The sequence below is a fragment of the Diabrotica virgifera genome, chromosome 8 (assembly GCF_917563875.1).
Source record: "Diabrotica virgifera virgifera chromosome 8, PGI_DIABVI_V3a".
Classification (NCBI taxonomy): domain Eukaryota; kingdom Metazoa; phylum Arthropoda; class Insecta; order Coleoptera; family Chrysomelidae; genus Diabrotica; species Diabrotica virgifera.
The window spans coordinates 195,311,165-195,332,557 of NC_065450.1; the positions used below are offsets into that span (position 1 = coordinate 195,311,165).

At 31.2% G+C, this 21,393-nt stretch overlaps 1 protein-coding gene across 3 annotated transcripts in view; it reads right to left on the reverse strand.

The window, feature by feature from the left end:
- Nucleotides 1-21,393, reverse strand: part of LOC114340034 (uncharacterized) — a 75,728-nt gene that overhangs the window by 19,906 nt on the left and 34,429 nt on the right. For 2 of the 3 annotated variants that reach the window (XM_050659252.1, XM_028290746.2), the window contains exons 2-3: nucleotides 13,648-13,733; nucleotides 784-1,053 (exon numbers count right to left, since the gene is read on the reverse strand). In XM_050659252.1, the coding sequence (XP_050515209.1) occupies nucleotides 784-930 (147 nt within the window). In that variant the 5' untranslated portion in view covers nucleotides 931-1,053; nucleotides 13,648-13,733. Of the gene's footprint in view, nucleotides 1-783; nucleotides 1,054-9,343; nucleotides 9,531-13,647; nucleotides 13,734-21,393 lie in introns of all 3 variants that reach the window. The other variant, XM_050659251.1, reaches the window with a different exon arrangement.

Sequence of the window (21,393 nt, forward strand, 5' to 3'; positions counted from 1 at the left end):
AGAATTCGAAAAAAACACATTCTTTTGGTGGTTTCCCCATGTTTTAACACATAAAAAATTAATGAACATACATTTTCATCACCCACTCTGATAATTTTCTGATTTTTTTGATCAACACTGAGCTTAGGAAAAATATTTGAATTTTTTAAAGAATTTTCAGGTATTTTTTGGCAAACTTCTCTAAATAATTATTTTTCGTGTATTTTTTTTTCGTTCTTCCCCATGTTTTAGCACATACATTTTCATAACCCACTCGTGATAATTTTCTGATTTCTTGGATCAAATGAGTTCAGAAAAAAAAAGAATTTTTAGGTTATGTAGGTAATTTTTGGCACACTTCTAAATAATCATTTTTCGTGTATTGCTTTTGTTCTTTTAAATGGCGGGGTTAGATTTGCCGTTTTCCTTCCGGAACATCCTCAAAATTCGAAAAAAAATCCATTTTTTGGTGGTTCCCATGTGGTTCCCCATGCTACATAACCTAAAAATTCTTTGAAAAATTAAAATATTTTCCCGGATCTCAATTTTGATCCAAAAAATCTTAAAAAATTAGTGCTATTGGGCATGAAAATGTATGTTCATGAATTTTTCAGATTTTTTAAAGCACAGGATAGCACAGAATTTTTTTTTTTTTTTCGAAAAAGAACGCCTTTTTGCGATAAGAAACCCATGGGGCCATCCAGGGAGGTAAAAATTTTTGATAAAGGGATTAGTTAGATAAAGCTATAGCCTTTCCAGCGATGAACCTTTCTATAATGATCTTGTTCTTGCTTTCAAACTTACCTTGAGCGGTATATCTGCTAGTATCGTTGCGGGGGGCAAATCTGAGCTTCTGGATAATGGATTCACGTCGTACGGGTCCACATACATAAACGAAACTGGATCTATGGCACTGCTTTCGAACGAGTGCCTTTTCTCCGTCGCCGTCATCAAGTCCTCCTCGATTTGCTCGCGCAAGCTTACCCCGACCTCGTGCCGGGTATGCGACAGGTATTTCTCGATAGGATCCACAAAGGTGGTGAACTTTGCTGGCAGGGACCATGTTGACAGGGACTAGAAAAACAAACATCCAATGAGCATCAGGTTGGATGATGCGACACTAACCTACTTGCTTAGGAAGGGACACAAAATCTATGTGATATGTTTAACACGAAATTGCTTAAGAGATCTAACATGTCCCTTCCGCATCAAGATGCATCCCTTAATAAAATTGAGTCAATATGAAAGCAAATACGGTAGAGTTTACCTGGATGACTTAACAAGAATGTATTAGTAGTATTACTACACAAAAAACTTTTTTTATATACAGAGTGGGCCAAAGAAAAGAGACCACCTCGATATTTGGCAGTATTTATCAGATTTTAAGGAAATAAAAAGACAGGTCAATTTTTGATCTAAGGCGGACACATTTTTATGGTACACATATCTGTCATTTGTCAACCCCCTCCCTTCCACTTCCCCCACCCCTTATTTTTAAATAGGGAGTAGGGGTCGTGTGCTAACTCATTTGAAAGGTTATTCAATTCTCTATTTAGTAATATTCACATTGACATAATCATTTACACAGGGTGTCCAAGAAAAATTATTTTGTATTAAATTAATTGACAAAAAAAGAAGAATGTATGTAATTTATGTAACTCGGAATACATTCTACTGCGGACAGAAAACAAAAAAAAATGTTTATTTGATAAATAAACATTGTTGCTTGGTGATACAGTAGCGATCAACAGGTAGCAAAAACGCGTTCCAAGATTGCGGCTGTAATTTTGAATATTTTTTCGAGATATTTGGCACACGTATTCGTAATATAATGAATGGCGGTACAGAGCCCAATTTGAAAAATATATTAATATGTGGAAATTACTCTGTAATTAAATACAATATTAAAAAAACGAGCCTGTACTGCCATTAAGAAGAACAAAAAAATACACTTTCTTCAAATAAACTTTTTTATCCGATGCCTAGATTTTGTGTCATTTTGGAACTACTAATGAAATAAAAATTTTAGTAGTTCCAAAATGACACAAAATCTAGGCATCGGATAAAAAAGTTTATTTGAAGAAAGTGTATTTTTTTGTTCTTAATGGCGGTACAGGCTCGTTTTTTTTAATATTGTATTTAATTACAGAGTAATTTCCACATAATAATATATTTTTCAAATTGGGCTCTGTACCGCCATTCTTTATTATATTACGAATACGTGTGCCAAATATCTCGAAAAAATATTCAAAATTACAGCGGCAATCTTGGAACGCGTTTTCGCTACTGTTTCCTCTTAAATTTAATATTCAACCTACCAAGAAGCAGATGGGTGGCAGCTTGAACATTGAAATTAAGCGAAAAGCAATGTCTATTTATCAAAAAACTTTTTCTGTTTTGTGACAGCAGTAGAATGTATTTTGAATTAAACAAATTACATACATTCTCCTTTTTGTGTCAATTAATTTAATTAAAATATTTTTTTCTTGGACACCCTGTATAAATAACTATGTTAATGTTGATATTACTGAATAGAGAATTGAATAACCTTTCAAATGAGCTAGCACACGACCCCTATTCCCTATTTAAAAATAAGGAGTGGGGGAAGTGGAAGGGAGGGGGTTGACAAATGACAGATATATGTACCGTAAAATGGGGCGACTTTGACCGATTTTGTACTTTAATCCTATAAAAATCATATTTTAAATTTTGCTACATTTTTCTATATGCAAATATGTTATGGGTTTAGGCGTCTACTTTCAGTAGCTTAGATTATAATGAAGAAAATAATCATGACTTAGAAAAAAAAAAATAAAAAATGCCTTTGGTCAAGTTTACCCCATCTGGGGGGAAGTTGACCGTATTAGCATTTTGCCTGTAAAATTATTTTTCTTGTAAGTGGGGTTAATTTGACCGTTTTTTAAACCATTTTTTCTTAATTCGTTATATCGGTGGATTTAACAACCCTTGGAATATTAATTCTTTTTTTTTTTAATTAAAAATGAATTCTTACGATATTTATAAATTTGAATCGCTGAAAATAATTTTAAAAATTATACAGGGTGGCTGAAGTATATCACAATAGATATTTTTCTATGTTTTCGGTCAAATTCACCCCAGCGGTCGAAGTAACCCCATTTTACGGTACCATAAAAATGTGTCGCCCTTAGATCAAAAATTGACCTGTTTTATTTCCTTAAAATCTAATAAATAATGCCAAATATCGAGGTGGACTCTTTTGTTTGGCCCACTCTGTATGTACATATATACAGATACATTTTGTAAATGAGTAATATTGCTTCCAAAAAGACCAAACTTATTCAAGGATACACACTCAATTTATTATTTTCATAACCAGATTCATACGATTGTTGCTTGTGGGTAATTTTGTCAAATTCTTATTGAATACTTTTAAAAGATTTTAAATCCCTTTTCCTTAACATATTATCTCTTGTCTATTTAACATTATTCTAATGGTGTACTGACCAGCACCCTACATTTTTATTAAATTTTTGCAAAAAATACTGAATGCAGATTACTTCATCTTTCACGTTTTTTTATAATTTTCTCGTGTGTTGGTTCATCCGTATTTTACATTTCGTATCCACTTTCTTCTTTCTTTATATAACAAATTTTGCTTGTTTATTTGCGAATTACTGTCTCTATGGAAGATTGTCACACCATCTCTACAACTTGTTGATTTGTTCCTTGCTATTTTAACAACTCTTGTGTGCGCTACTATACTGATATGATAGTTCCATTCTATTATCTACTTGGTCCACTCGTTTATACCCTGTATGCCAATCTATTTGCTTTTTGTACTTGATCTTTTACTTTTTTTTCAACGTCTCCATGGCTGGACAGTATAATCCCTAGGTATACTTTAATTCCATTATTTTTTCACAATGTACCTGCTTATCGACACTTTACTGATTACTATTGTACTAGTTTTCTGAGTTAAAATCGTCATGAATCTTTAGCTCTTGTATTAAATCTGTGAACCAGCCTTTGAAGGCTACCTTCATGTTGAGCTATCTATATTGCACAGAACATTTTAATTTCAGTATTCTCCATTATGTACACTTTTCCTTTATTGACGCTTTTCATGATTTCATCAATGATTATACTGTATAGCACAGGGCTTACTGAGTCCTCCCGTCTTATTCCATTACCTGTAGGGTCCTCAGTATAAATAGTGTACTGGTCTGGAACCATTGGAATATTTTGTGATTACACCTATGTCTTAAGATTAGACCCACATATGAAAGGAATCGAAGTGAATAGAAAATATTTATACAATTTACATAGCAAATCAATAAAATAGTTTCTATTTCTGTCTCGAAATGCGCGAAGAAAGAAACACACTGACTTTTACAATATCAAATAAAAAATGGTCAGTTTTTGATCAAACGATCCCGTTTTCCTTTCGGATGTGGTATAGACTAAAAATATTTGTAAAATTAGACTTTAAAACTGAACAAAGTATACCAGATTATGTTGCATCAATTCTTGTGACCTACAACACATGGAGAGAAAAGAAACTGACCATTAGTGATGTTCAAATTTAATAAAGGGCGTTAATTAAATAAATTTCCCAGTAAGCAACAAAATAATGTCATTTCAAATGTTACTGTTCCGATTTGCACTTTTATATTTTGAAAAAAATCCAGTGAGAGCACCTACACGATTAAGTATTTAAAACAAAATCAAAATCATATAAAAGAAGTTTTGATTTAAATTTATCAACAACAAATTCACTACTCAAAATCAAGTATTTTGAGTTTGCAAACATCTACAAAAAGATCCACTTTAGACATTTAGATTTTACAGTTTTATGATTTGCATGTTTAATTTTTAAAAGTACCGTTGAAGCTACCTTACACAATTAGATATCTGTTGGTGAAGGTACTAAAGTAAGAAGCTATCACTACTACAGAGTACATTCGAGTTAAAATAAGCTACAGTAGGAAAAATGAAAGAATACCCATGAACATATAAAACACGCTGTATTTTCCTGTCACCGTGTGTCACACAAAAAATTGGCCAGCGCAAGTACATCTAATAATTATTGTTACATGTACTTGCACTGGACAATTTTCTTTGCGACATGGTGACAGGAAAATACAGCGTGTTTTATAAGTTCGTTCATGGGTATTTTCATTTTTCCGACTGTATACTCTGAATTAGGCCAGTGCAACTATTGATATTATTAATTGGTATTATTATAATTCATGATAGAGGTTGTTTAGTTTTCAATTAAATATACGCACTATGAATGGCAACACTGCTTACCCGCTGCCCACCTAATGCCCACCGCCGCCCACCATTGGTCATTCTACAATGGCAATGCAACTCATTATCATAAGCAATGTTGCCGATTATATCAATTTAATAAACTAATCGAACACTAAACATTCTGTATTATATGACAATGTAAAGAAAACCTACAACCTACACGTTGTTTTCTGCAGAGATTTTGGTGTATTTTTAATAACAATAGACCGTGATAGTCGTGACGTCAAAACGTCAAAAAAAGTTTTCCAAACACGTTGTGTCTAGGTACACGCTAAAATGTACGCAAATAAAAAGGTTAAACTTCATCAAGCTAGTGACTATTTAGCGTGGGCAGTGACTGTATATTTTGATACGCGCTATTTTGATATGTTTAGTGTTTGTTTGATAGAAAAATATTTATTATGACGCTTAATTCTACCTAACTTTTTTATTTGCGTACACGGTAGCGTATACCCTAAACACAACGTGTTTGGAAAAATTTTGACGTTTTGATGTCACACTATCATGGTCCATTTAGGGTATTTTTTTCGATTTTTTGCTTAACACATTCACGGACACGACTGCATATAAGACGTGCATAGGCGTAACCAGGGGGTGGTTTTGGAGGTTATAAACCCCCCCCCCTAGGGTAATCCTGGTTACACCTCTAGACGTCTACACGTGAAGCGTGTCCGTGAATGTGCTAAGGGGGTAGGCGCAAAAATCTTGGTGCAATGATATTTAAATAAATTAATTTTTTTCGAATCTTGAGAAAACTAACAATTATTTTTGAAAAATTTAAAAGCATAATAAACGATTACATTATTTCAGAGTCCCTGAAAACTTCAATGTTTATAAAGTTACTAGGGTGAAAAAAAAAGAGAAAATTTAGTGTGATTTTTAATTCCAAATGTTTTATTCAACAGAAACTTTTTGTTTATTCTAAGGGACTTTCGGCCCTCGGTAATAATGTAATATTTCATTCTTCGTTTAAATTTTTCAAAATATTAGTTTTCTCAGGATTCGAAAAAAATGAATTCATTTAAATAGCATTGGACCAAGATTTTGGGCCTACTCCCTTAACATTAAAAAACTTAAAAGTCGAGTTAAATTTACAAAACTGATCTTTTAAAACATAAAAAAAGTCGATTGCAATAAGTTGGAAGCTCAATTTGTTGGTTCGAAAACTTTAAAATAAGGCAAAATAGTTAATTGTTTTTTATAACTTGTAAAAATCAACCTAGATATTTATTATTGCGCCCAAGTTGTGTATTGTGGTCCTTAACAACCTCTCAAAATGTTGGAACAATCTAACAATTAGTTTAAAAGATATTCTATTCGTTTATCACAGATCTTTTTTTGCAATCACATAAAGCCGGCCACTCATGATACTGCGTGCGGCGCGTCATTCAATTTTGTCGAACTCGACTAATTGACAAAAATTTTGCATCCAACAAAATCGTTACAATTTGACCACAGAGAGACTGGCCTGTCTCCTGCAGAATTGATAATCATCGACGATTTTGTCGAACAACACCGCCGTACGTGGCAGGCTTTAGTCAGAAAATAATGAAAATACGGGCATACGTATTGAAAGTTAAAAATGTTTTTCACTTTTTTTATACCTATCGATAGTTTAACTCTAAAACTTTCATTTGGTATGCGTAGAATTACCTATCTTCATTATTTTCTAATTAATGGTATTACAAAAAAAGGTCCTGAGATAAACAAATATAATAACTTTTAACTAATTGATAGATCTATCTGAAATGAAAAATGTTTGTTAAGGATAAGGACCACAATACTCAACTTTGGGCGAATAACAAAAGGTTGATTTTACAATTATTAACAGTAATAAAAATTAAGGATTTTGTCTTATTTTACAGTTTTCAAAGCAACAAATTAGTTTCAAAACTCTTAGTAAACGCCCTTTTAAAGCTTTTTATGATTTAAACGCTTTAAAAGCTCAAACCTTTTTAATGGTAAGCCAAAAATCGAACGACATTTTTTACAGTAAATTGTTAATGATTAAAAAAAAAACGCCGAAATATCTGCATAAAATGTATGTTTTCTTTATAGGCCTATTAGTCCCCCGCTAGCTGTATCGTCGCCCCCGTTAGGTAAATTATTCTGATTCGTTTTTTTGCATAAACTTGCTCAAAAATAGGTCCTTATAACAAATGTACTTGTGTTTCAAGGCTTAAAACTCGGTTAAAAATTATTATGAAACTCAGAAAGTGACCAAATCAAAAGTTTAAAAACACCTTCTTCAAGATCCTGAAGAAATTTTTGTCATTAATTTATTACAAAGCTCTTATTTTTGATTATTAACAATGAACGCTAAGTGCGTATTGAGGCGGCCGTCAATGTAAGTGAGAGTAAGATTCACCATTGGACGGCCGGAATGGTGCATCTCTTTCGCACTCATTGACGGCCGCCTCAATGCGCACTTAGCGCTCATTGTTAATAATTAAAATAACAGCTTTGTAATAAAATAATGACAAAAATTTCTTCAGAATCTTGAAGGAGGGGTTTTAAACTTTGATTTTGTTACTTTCTGACTTTCATAATAATAATTTTTAACTGAGTTATTAAGCCTTGAAAATTGCGGTTTTGGCATTTTTCAAATTTTAAATCGCGTATAAATCAACAACAATCAATTTTAGAGAAAAATTACAGGAGACCTTTTTTGCTCAGAATGACCCAAACGATCTAAAAAAAATAAAAATTGTTCGAAGTGAAAAATTATTTTTGTGAATTTGTTTAAAAAAATTGTTTAAATAATTTTTCGACCACGGTACTTACCGCCTGGCAGCCTGTGTGTTTATTATGAGAACATCTTTTTGAGTAAGTTTGTGCAAAAAAAATCGAATCGGAATAATTTACCTAACGGGGGCAACGATACAAGCTGGACTATAAAATAACAAAAAAAATTCAGATACCTGGATTTGTCAGTTCCAAACAGGGTAATTTTTTTGCTTTAGTCCCTGGTGTAAGTATCTATTAATTTATTAATACAGCTAAATCTATTTCAGAATACGAAACACTAGTTTGAATATCAATATATCGCCATAATTAAAGTCTAACAAGCTATCTAAGAGACTCGTTAATATTCAGTTTAGCGAGGTGCTATTGTTCGAGGTGTGATATTCCATAAACAAGGGATCTACCTGTTTTATGAAAAAGATCCCTTGTTTATATAATTTTACACCTCGAACAATAGCTTCCCGTTAATGATAGACGTGTCTTAGATAGATGGTAATACTATGACACGCGTTTTTACAGTCTTTAAGGGGTCATATACGTTTCTCGCCTTCAAAAAATCGATTTTCTTATTGTAAAAGGTACATCTCTTAGAAACATTTTAAGACCAGAACGAGTTCGATATTCGAATTATTGACGAAGTAAAAAAAAACCAACTTGCAAAACTTTGAATGCGTTTTTCTCGAAATAGCCTTTTTCAGAACGGTGGGCATGATAACTTCTTAACCGTTCGTCCGATGAACTTCATTTTTGGCATACATATTCTAAATTAGATTCACTATCGTGTGACGTGAGCTTTTTTGATTAAATTTAACCATTTTCGAATAGCAATAAAAAAATATACAATTTTTTGGTGAAAATTTCGACCATTTCCGTAATTTTTTTTTTCCTTAAATTCCTCTCGTCACACGAGAACTATGACTCTAAAAATGATAACAAATAAACAATTTTTGTTTCAGATAAATATTACGAGCTGAATCATGCCCACCGTTTGACCTGAAAAAAAAACACGTTCTACGCCACTGGACGCAGCCGCCATGTTTTTAATTATTTTTTAACTTTTAACATATATGTTTTATGCTCCTTAAGAGTCCACCTTTAAAATAAAAAATGAAATCAATTAGCCCAATAGTTTTTTTACAATTTATCATTACATTTAGACTACTTTTTAAGCTCGAGAAACGTATATGACCCCTTAATATCAACAACTGGCCTATTCAGGGCCGCTCTTTTTAACGCCTGTTAAGTTGTCTGCCACTGGATATTTTCTCATAACAAAGAGATCCCGATCAAAATACCCAATCATTCGAGTCTTATGAATGGTTACCATAGCGAAATAATAAGACATTTTCAATTTGGATTATTGGTCAGAACAGTATAATGGGTATTAATCGTCAATCAGGTCAAGAATCTTCTCCAGTATCTAAGTGTACCACCACCATCTAAGGGAAGACGGTTGCTTTTTGACTGCATTTTGACAGACATACCCTACGAGAAAATTTTGGATCCTCTTTCTAAAAATTTGTAGAAAAATGGTAGTATCTAGGAAGTGGCCAATGCATAATAAACGCTCACAATGATTGTGTTGGTGAGTCTGTAATTTTCCCGTTTGTAAACGAATTAGTAGTTTTGTGGAGTCGTTTCAAATTATTTTTCAGATCTTCCTAGATAGAATTTTGCACTTCAGTCAAATGTAAAATGATACAAAAAACCTCTTTCCTTAAAAACCAATACCGACATGTTTAAATGGATAAAAATTATTTGATGTGTAATTTGGTATGTTAACAATAACTGTTAATAATAATTATTTGGTATGTTAATAATAATTATTATTATAAAAAACAAAAAACAAGAGGTGCCCGATATAATTTTGTCCTGATTATAATTAATTAATAATTATGACTTTTTTTATAAATTAAAAAAAAATCGGTCCAGGCAGATTTTAGATTTTTTGAATCATTCGAAAAAAAAGTTCTTTTTTAACTTTTCTCTTAAGATTATCGTTTTCGAGTTATAAACAATTTAAAATCAACTAAAAAAAGAAGAATGACGATTTTCAAGGCTTAAAAACCAAAAAAGGTTCTGTATGGGCAGAAGGGCGATCAGGCTGCATTAACAACAAATAGAAAACAATGTTTGAAAATGAAATAAGTCCAATAGTTAGTAAATTCAGTGCGGAAAAGTAATGCGGAAAGGTAATCCGCTTCGCGTCGTTCGGCAAGCAGTTGAGTGCGGAAAAGAGACTTTCCGCAAGAGTTACGAACAATATTTTTTCTACGAGCGTTTAAAAAATGACCAAATCTTAATCAATTAATTGAATTAAAAAATAATAGCTAATAAGTTATAATAATCCCGAATTAAAGTCAATGCGGTGTCTAAATACCTGCTATGCAGTAATGAATGGTGCATATCAATACAGGTTTTAATATTTTAAAGTCATAGCAACGATGTCAAACAGAGCAATTATTGTCAAAAAGCATGTCACACACTTTAAAATTTCCACGCATCTTTACTTACGGATTTTAAAATAATTCAGTGATTTAGATGGCATCAAGTGACGAAGAACCCCCATCTATTCTCGACGTTGTCAATAATCTTGATCTGTTACCGAAAAAATAAGTGTAAATTCAGTGCGGAAAATTAATGCGGAAAAGTAAAACTTTCCAAACTAAAACGCGTGCGGAAAGTAGACTTTTTTGCACGCTCGTAGAAAAAATACTTATCAACAGCTGATAGAATAAGGTTTGAACTTGAATTTAGGTACTTCGTAATTTCAAAAATTGCTTTTGAGCAAAATCGTCATCTTTTGTTCTTTTTTCAGTTTTAAATTTTTTTCAACTCCGAAAACGATCAACTTATAAGAAAAATTTCAAAAGACTTTTTTTGTTTAGAATGATTCAAAAAATCTAAAATAATACCTGCCCTGGCCGATTTTTTTTAATTTATAAAAAAATGTAATTTTTTAATTACATAAAAATATCAATTCGCTTATTAAGACACTATGGAATATTGAAATGACTATTATGTATAACAAATTTATCCAAAAATGGAGATATAGATATTTATCCGAAGTATAGCAGAAAATAATGAAATAGGCTTTTTGTATCCATTATGTTTACAACTTATACAATTAAAGTTTTTCCGGACATTCTACAAACGTTCCTTCACCTTGAGGAATCTTTCACATCTACACAATTTTACAAGATACATTTGAAATGATATTAAACTGAGCTTTTAAAATACTTACCGAAAAAAAAATGAATGCAAATTTAACAATCTGAAACGCTGATTTTTTGTTTGAGTATGTCAGTGTGACAGAACGTTGTCTTTCTTACATTCTCAAACATATCAGTGAAAACGAGACATTGCAGGACGTTTATAATTAACTACTAGTTCAGAGAAATAAGGAAAAAAAATATCGTGTTGGTGACACATCCCCCTCCAGGCTGAAACCAAATTTTTCGAGTAATATGGTCATCTATAATAATAACCTATATGTTTCCTGCAGCCGATTTTGATGATATACATAGTTATAAACAAATGAAGATCAAAAAACGGTAAATTTTCGCTTTTTTTGAAAATCTTGAATCTTACTAAAAAATTGGGCATTTTAAACAAATTTGAGAGTAATAAACTCATAAACCGTATAAAAAACTTCAATATGGCGTTCGCTGAATATGTCTATCCTTATTGGTTACTTAGAAAATTGCCAAATAAATCATAAATTTTGAGTTTTTATAAATATTCATAACTTATGTAAAAATTAACTTAGAACCTTCTTATTGCATGGAATGCTGAGACTTATGGTGCTTAAATTACACCCTAAATTCCAAAGCAATTGGTCAAATAGTTTAAAAGTTATTTAATTTGTTTATCCAAAATTAATTTTTTTTTGCAACACTGTAAGTCAGAAAATGATGAAGTTACAGTAATATTTTGGATAGTTTATGAAAGTAGAAAATTTACAGTATTAATTTAATTTAAAAAAAATGACAAAAAATAATTATAGATATTGCAAAATAATTTTGCAAAAACATGTGAATTAAAAAATGGGGGGGCTAACTTTGTCCCTAAATGTCCTAGAACAGTTGTTTTTCTTTCTAAATGTGTATAAAAATTCAGTCTTTCTAAATATGAAAAAATAATTTTTCTACGGGTAACGGTTAAAAAGTTATTCTAATTGTTTATAAGTAAGCAAAAAATGGACATGTTTTTGCAAAATAATTTTACACTGTTTAAAATTATTTTTTGTCATTTATTTTTAATTAAGGTAATAGTATAAATGTTCTTCTTTCATAAACTGTCCGAAGTATTATTGTAACCTCATAATTTTCTGACTTATAGTGTTGTAAAAAAAATGAATTTGGGAAAAATAAATTAAATAACTTTTAAACTATTTGACCAATTGCTTTGAAATTTAAAATATAATTTAAGTACAAGATGTCTCGGCATTCCGCGTAATAAGAAGATTCTAAGTTAATTTTTACCTAAGTTACGAATATTTATAAAAACTCAATATTTATGATTTATTTTGCAATTTTCGAAGCAACCAATAAGGTTGGACATATTCAGCGAATGCCATATTGAAGTTTTTTATACGATTTATGAGTTTCTTACTCTCAAATTTGTTTAAAGTGCTAACTTTTTGGTAATAGACGAAAACAGCGATAATTTACCGTTTTCCGATCTTCATTTGTTTATAACTATGTGTATCATCAAAATCGGCTGCAGGAAACATATAGGTTAATAATATAGATGTCCATACTACTCAAAAAATTTGGTTTCGGCCTGGAGGGGGATGTGTCACGAGAAAAACCTTATTTCTCTGGACTATACATAAACAGAGAAAGATCAGAATTTGATATTTATCTGAGGGTAGAACATACCTCTGAATCTCACATGGCTAATGTCTACAAGATCGAGATCAAGTAAGTCAATTGTGAAATTGGTATTACCATCCAGCGTCATTTTGTAAACATTTACCCGTAATTTTTATTTTTAAAGATTTTTTTGAAAACGATTTCCGAAATGAAGTTGAAACGTCAAATAGTAGTTAAAAATGTAATTTTCAATCCAATTACAATCAATTGTGGCTAATCCCATACTACAAAATATTTAAAAGCATGTCACAAGAAAACAATTTGAGTACCTATCTTTAGATCACTTTCCGGTTATTTTGTACTTTAAAATCTCTACATTTGGAACAAACATGGCTTTTGGCATAGTATGATAATTTTACGAGTCTGAAAATATTTTCTTGAGACATTCTTATATCAACTGCTTTATTTAGGGAAAATTATTAAACAATTTTAATTAAAAATTACGTTTCGATTTTAACTTCCAAAATTTTTCAAACGAAAAAGAACGATTTTCAAAGTGGAAATTGAAATATCAAAAAGTTTGGTAGTGCTTACGTATTTTTATCAATGCATACTTCAAAAAGAGTTATAAAATTACAAAATTAACATCCTGCAATGTTAACAATCTACTAATTCGGCTAAAAATTTCAATAAGTCGAAAAATACTGCGTTCTAAAATAAAAAAAGACAGCAAACGAATATGTACAACAAAAATGAATCAGCGAAACATGTACAAACAAAGATAAAAGACTAACAAAATGTAGGTGCTTACATTAGATTCGCCTTGTCTTCTTCTAGAAATGTTGACTTCTGAACTTCCTTTACCAGGAATTGAGCTGAGGTTTATGAACGCTCAACCTGTAACAAAAAATTATTCGGTTAAAAACCTGTAAACTAAATAATATTTGCAAAAGACTGATCAAGTTTTGTTCACACGACAAATGAATTAATTGAAAAAAAAAATGTAATCAGTCGCTGTGACTGCACGCTTTGGTGTATCCTGGGTTCATGGTTTGTTTCATTAGAATTTTAAAGACATATGGTTGCTGCCTGGTTCCGATACAGATTGGAGATAACCTTTATATCCTTGGCATCTAACCTACTCTTGTAAATATTTTATCATTATTTCGTGATTTACCTTATCAAATGCTTTCTCATTATCGGATGAAATGGAGAAGAGAAATATCCTTTCTTTGATCTAAACCAGCGTTTCCCAACCGGTGGTTTGCGGCTTGGCTCTTACAGTAGCTGAATACCGTAGAATATATCGTTCCTGCTTCCAACTATCGAATGTGAAAAGTGGTACTTTTCAGGAGAGCAAAATAACTCTTTTTTAGAGACTCCTAAATCAGCGCATTGACAAATGGGAAAATTTTTATATTTTTTGTATGTAATATTTAATCCTTGTTAGATTGATAACAAAGGGTACCCCCCGTTAAGATAGGCAAAATGCCCTCACTCAGAATTTTAATTTTTTTACGTTCTGCGCAATCAAAAAATGAGATAACGCGGGTTTTTAGCTCGCCACCCCCCTTACCCCTCCCCCCACAGCCAAAAACGTAGATTTTTAGATTTAATTTTTTTTAGTTGGGTTGCAATTGATTTAAAAATTTCAAAAAATTCACACGTATAGCTGAGGCTTTTACAAAACATGTCTATTTTTATGGACCCTTAGGTCGAGTGTACATAACCTCAAATTTTTTTTTAACTTTTTTAAAACCTATAACTTTTTTTTGGAGGGGGCTGCAGGTCCAATTTTTTTTGCATTTTGTGTATTTTATCAAAAGCTATCTCTCTGATTTTTTTCAGATTTTTCCGTCAGGTGCGCCATCTTGAAAAATTCGGAAAACTGTTTTTTAGGGGGTTTTGGGGATTTTCTCCATTTTATAGACTACAACATAGATCAACTCAAGGTTTTGTTAATAGATTATGTATAATTTGAAATAAGTGAGTATTTTAGGATTATCAAAAATTGGGCAAAATACCTTTAAACCGCCCAAAACCATGTTTTTTAAAATTATGTAAGGGTTTTAGCGGGCTTAATGATATTATTTTTTGAGATCGATACAGCCTGAATATTTTTTTCCATTTTTTACGTTATATGTGAATAAAAAATAAGACTAATCGCATTTTTAGTACACCACCCCCCCCCCCTGCCCCGCAAAACGTCAATTTTTCTATTTTTTTTTTTTTTTTTTTTGTTTAAAGTTGCAATTAATTTAAAATTTTTATGAGGCGTTTACAAAACATATCTATTTTTTATAGACCCGTGTAGGTCGAGTGTACAATACATATAACCTCAAAATTCCTTTATTTTTTTAAAACGTATTTTTGACTTCCAATCGAAATTTTTTTTAAAACGTCCAATGAATATTGGACATCTCTCTCTCGCGGACGGCCGCTTCAATACATGCTTAGCGCTCATTTTTAATTATTAAAAATAATAGTAATAAAATAATGACAAAAATTTCTTTAGGCTATTGCAGGGGGGCTTTAAACTTTGAGTTGGTCACTTTATGACTTTCATAATAATAATTTTTAATCGAGTTATTAAGCCTTGAAAATGGCCATTTTCGCGTTTTTCAAATTTGAAATTGCATGTAACTCGACAACAGTCAATTTTATAGAAAAATCACAAGATACCTTTTTTGCTCAGCTTGATCCAGAGAATCTAAAACAAATTTGTCCGAAGTGAAAAAATTGATTTGTTGAATTCGTTTAAAAAAATGTTTAAACAATTTTCCGACCGCGGTACTGCCTGGCACCTTGAGGATTTGTTATAAGGACCTGTTTTTGAGCAAGTTTGTGCAAAAAAATTAATCGGAATAATTTACCTAACGGGACAAGCATACAGCGTGGACTATTTGCATTAGGAGCCAAACGTAGATGGTTTGTAAAATACACAAAAGACAAAAAAAATAAGCAGCCATCGCCAAAAAAAGTTATACGTACCTATTAAAAAAAAAATGAGACACTCGACCTTCGGTTCCATAAAAATAGACGTTCTGTAAAAGCCTCAGCTTTGCGTGTGAATTTTTTGTAATTTATAATTTAATAATTAGGTACTAACTATTCTAAATGCGACATAAGCCACAATTTAACTAAAAAATGATTTTATTAACGTTTCGACGTCAACCACGGACGTCGTTGTCAAAACACAAAATATTAATAAATTAAACAAAAATGTTGCTTGGTAAAAAAATCTTCTAATAATTTAATTTAATCTGACTTATTTATATAGATCGTCCCAAACCATTTTTTCAGTGCGTCACAGATTATCGAATTCTCTCTATCGAATTACAGATGGAAAATAAAAGCATTTTTTAGTTAAATTGTGGCTTATTTCCCATTTAGAATAGTTAATTACAAAAATGCCACAAAGAAATAGCTTCAGAACAACATTTATAATCTAATTGCAAACCAACTTAAAAAAAATAAAAACGAAAAATTAACATTTTTGGCTGTGGGGGAGGGGAATAGGGAAAGTGGGCTAAAATTGCGGTGAGTCCCAATTTTTTAAAATCATACAGAACGTAAAAAAATAAAAAAAATATTCAGGCTGCATCGACCTCAAAAAATATAATTGGACCCGCAAAAATCCTTACAAAACTTTAAACAAACATGGTTTTTGGGGGGTTTAAAAGTGTTTCGCCCAATTTTTGAATATCCTAATATACTCAGTTATTTCAAATTATACATAATCTATTAACAAAAACCTTGAGTTGATCTATGTTGCAGTCTATAAAATGGAGAAAATCCCCAAAACCCCCTAAAAACAGTTTTCCGAATTTTTCAAGATGGCGCACCTGACGGAAAAATCTGAAAAAAATCAGAGAGATAGCTTTTGATAAAATACACAAAATGCAAAAAAAAATTGGACCTGCAGCCCCTCCAAAAAAAAGTTATAGGTTTTAAAAAAGTTAAAAAAAAATTGAGGTTATGTACACTCGACCTAAGGGTCCATAAAAAATAGACATGTTTTGTAAAAGCCTCAGCTACACGTGTGAATTTTTTGAAATTTTTAAATCCATTGCAACCCAACTAAAAAAATTAAATCTAAAAATCTACGTTTTTGGCTGTGGGGGGAGGGGTAAGGGGGTGGCGAGCTAAAAATCCGCGTTATCTCATTTTTTAATTGCACAGAACGTAAAAAAAATTAAAAGATTGAATTCTAAGAGTGGGGGTACCCTTTGAAATGCTTATCATTTTTTTTCTTTCCAAAAAATCACATTCATTACTTTGGTTTTTGTATTAATCAAAGATTTGTTCCGGTCCGATGATTGAAAGTAGCGAATAGCGAATAACTGTATAATCAAATAATGAAAATCCGTTAAAATGAAATCATAAACTGCCTCACCAGAATTTCTTGGAAGCGATACTGAAACAAAATTCGCAAAAATTGTAAACATGCGCATTTTATTCTTCTCAGTATACAGATTATAATTGAATAACTGTTGAATAAATTACAACACAAACTAACGAATGTGACACATTCGACATTTAGCGTTGTACAAAATAAACAAAATACACCTTTAGTTATATTTATACAAATAATACAAAACAAGTATCGAATATAACCATTTTCCTCAGTTTGCAGTCAACCAAATAAAAAAAAATGTTCATCTTCGATGGTTTAAACGGCATATTTCCCCCGCCCCTAATTAAGCTACAATAACGAGAACTTGCCACAAGATGTATCACGTATAATGCGAGGGCAAGGTATCGAATCAGAAAAACCCGATTTTTCACATTCGATAGTTGGAAATGGTAGGGACGATATCATCATGGGTGAGGGATGGGTCGCGAATATGAAAAAATATCAGAAGGTGGGTCGCCAGTCATAAAAGGTTGGGAACCACTGATCTAAACAATTCTGTATTGATGGTTGTATACTAAAGTAAATCTTGGGGTATCTTGAAATATTCTCAAGAAAATTTAAAAAGTGGCTCATTAGGCTGATCAGCCAATGGTCCTTGCAGAATTTCACATGTGGTATTTTGGGTGGGATGATAAATGTAAAGATCGTAATTATCTTTAAAAACCTTCACAATAACAAGTAACTTGATTGTTTCTGCATACTTATCATCTGGTCCTGGGGCTTTGTTACTTTTTAATACTTTGATAGACATCTTTGTAAGACATCAGCTTTCAAAATACTAGGGCCATTTAAATGGTCTCCCAATTGTGGTAGCTTTTGTGTCTATTATCTTTGAAAGAATTGGCTGTGTGCATAGAGGACTAAAAGAAAAAACTTAACAGGTGTAGTATTTACATTGCATCCAATAATTAGTTTTTTGGACAGTACAATTTACACAATGGATATCTAACACCATTTAATAATTTAAGGCAGGCTGCTCCTTATCTAAATCTAAATGAAGTAATTTTCTTATCAATGCTGCACTTTGTTTAATAATAGGTACTGATATAGCAGATGTTTGGTAAATATGGTTGTGTCAACATTAATTCTATTGGTTATAGATAACAAGTTATTGAGCTAGAAATGCAGGCAACCAATGCAACAGGCTTGATAAGGATAAAAAGGATTTTAGATATTTTCGGAGTCCTTGAATATATTTTTCTCCTTTTTGCTCTTTTTACAATGAGAATAATTTAAAGGTGGTTTACTATTTTATATCTCAACTTTGTATCAGTTATATCATAAGCAATGAAAATTTATATGTTCTAGAATGACTAACACAAAATTTTTAACAAAATGACAGCTATTAAAGATACGCATTTTTTTTGGGTATTTTCAGAACAATTTTCTATATAGATAGAGAATTATACTTTATTGATACAATGTACCAAAAGGCCATCGACCGAAGTCTTTCAGCCAATTTTCTATATTTCTCTCTTCTATTCATATACAATGAACAATTGACTGTAATTTTCAATTTTTTGCCTAAAATTGAGTGAATTTAGTTTCAAAATGACTAGCACAAACTTTTCCACAGAACATGGCGATTATATTAAAGATAAAAATTCTAGAGTGCTATGTATGAGTATAAGTCAAAAATGAAAATTTTTTTATTAGGACTTTTCAAAGTCTTTTTTACCACTGATGAAATAACTATTACAACTAAATATGAAAATGGTGACGAAATGTGATTAACCCGCCATTACACGCGCTATGAGGGAATCCCTCACCATATTTGTTTATAACCAATGAAATTGTGTAAACTAATACGATAACCTTAAGCACCCAGGAATGCCTTTAGCATGGTTCATGAGAGGGTATGAAAAAGTTATAGAATATTTCAGGCGGTCAGTGTGCTGTGTGATAGTTGAAAGAAGAGAGATCCCTCTTCAAGTGAGGGAATTCCTCACTGCGCGTGCAATCACGGTGAAATCACGTTTCTGTTTTCTTAAAGAAACTTTTAGGTTTTTATTTAATATTTAGGTAGGTTTAATTAAAATATTATTGTTTGGATTAGGTTAGGAACAGTGGCACACCGAGCGGGCGGTTTGGGGGTTAAACTCCCACCCAGAGCATATAGAAATATATATATAAAAGAAAGTAGGAAAATGTAACTTTTCTATCACATATAAAAGAAAGTAGGAAAATGTAACTTTTCTATCACAAATAATACAAAAAACTTTCGGTGCCCAATCTAACCCCCCCTCCCCCCCAGAGGAAAATTCTAGGTGCGCCACTGAATAAGAACCCATTTTTAAATTTACCTATTCTATTTGGGAAATAAGCCACAATTTAACTTGAAAAATTGATTTTATTGACGTTTCGCATTCCACCTCGGACGTCGTTATCAAAATACAAAATATTAATAGTTAATTACATAAATACCACGAAGAAATAGCTTCAGAACAGTTGTTAATTTTAATTTGTATTTTTAGTAAAATGAATTCGCGTAAAGAACGTTAATTTCTTCAGTGGCTTGCTGAAATTGAAAATTAAGAAAACTTGCTTTTGATCTATGTATATTATTTTTACTTTTGTTTTGTTAAATTAATAAAAAAAATTGGTTTACGATACTTTCTATAATATGTGAGTACAACCCATTTTATTTTTATACATGTTGACATTCATTCTTCCTCGAAATAAGTCGAATTTATGTAGGTGAGGGCGACGCTCATACGCGTGCAACCACGTCACAATAGAAGACGCGTGTAACGGCGGGTTAATAAATTAGTAATTTTACTTTCTACTTTGGTAATACCTTATTAATTATAAAATTCAAAATATAGAAGAATCCCGAAAAATCTTTTTATGACATACTCTTAGTACATAGCATGTTAGAATTATTGTTTTGGTGTTTTAAAACTACAAAATGATGCACAAAAAAATCGTTGACCTCCAGGTTTTGGAAAGCCTTTACCTCATAATCTTAAGTATAGTCTGTTCGCTAAACTCAGACGCAATTTTCTAGATATTTTAGTCGGTAATTTTGCCAATTTTAGTAAAATTGGCAAAAAATAATTACTAAATCGTTAATAATCACTAAATAGTTAGTAATTTCGTCAATTTTTGCAAAATTGGCAAAAAACAAAAAAATTATCGACTAAAGTATGTAGCCAGTTGCGTCTGAGTTTAGCGAACAGACTATAGGAACAGCAAACACCAATGAAAAACTGGTTAAAAAACATTATGATACAAGAAAACATGGATTACAAAACATGATGGACTGTAAGCTGTAATTGAAAAGACCTTGACTAACCTGTTTGTGTATTTAATTTTGACTACAAACAGCAAAATTAAATAATTGCAAATACCATTATCTATTATTCAAATGTAGTTACAGATTTAATTATATATCACAATTCTTTATAACCAAGTAAATTAGATAACATTTCGAAAAAGTGGTGTAACTATGGGTGAGCACTGTGAGCAGCGTACCCCAAAAAGATTCATAAAGAAACCAATTAACCCCATAAATAAGATTACTGATCCAAACCAAGTTATCATTTGAAACAAAAAAACCTAAATATTTTTTTGCACGAATGGCGCATCATTTGATATTAAACATATTGCAAAATAAAAAAGATAAAGTATGAAAACACTTTTTCTAAGTAAATTTCGCAAAAAAAAACACTTTTACCTCTTGGTATTTTTTTTAGAAGCACCCTCTTCAAGTTATGAGCGATTTAAAGGTGAAATCAGACTAAAAGTTGGCAATTTCAAAAACCCTATTGCCTATCTTTATCATGGTTGGCAAAAACCAAGGTTTTTTTTTCAAAAAACCAAAAAAAATCGGGTGTTTTGCTTTAAACCAGGTTTATTTAATACAAAGTATTAAGGTCTAAATACAATATTATAAGTCTGTAGGTACTTTAAAAATGAATAAATTATTTTATAACATAATAGTAATAAATAATATAAAATTAATAAGACTTATTTTTATTTACACACACAAAAAATTAATATAACAAAAAACATCTTTAAACGTAAATATTATTCAAATAACTAAGTTCGAAAATACAAAAATAGAATTTATTTATCTTTAGTTTCTTCATTTGAGGCAGATGGATTTAAAACTTTAAATAAAAACAACAGTTTGGTTTT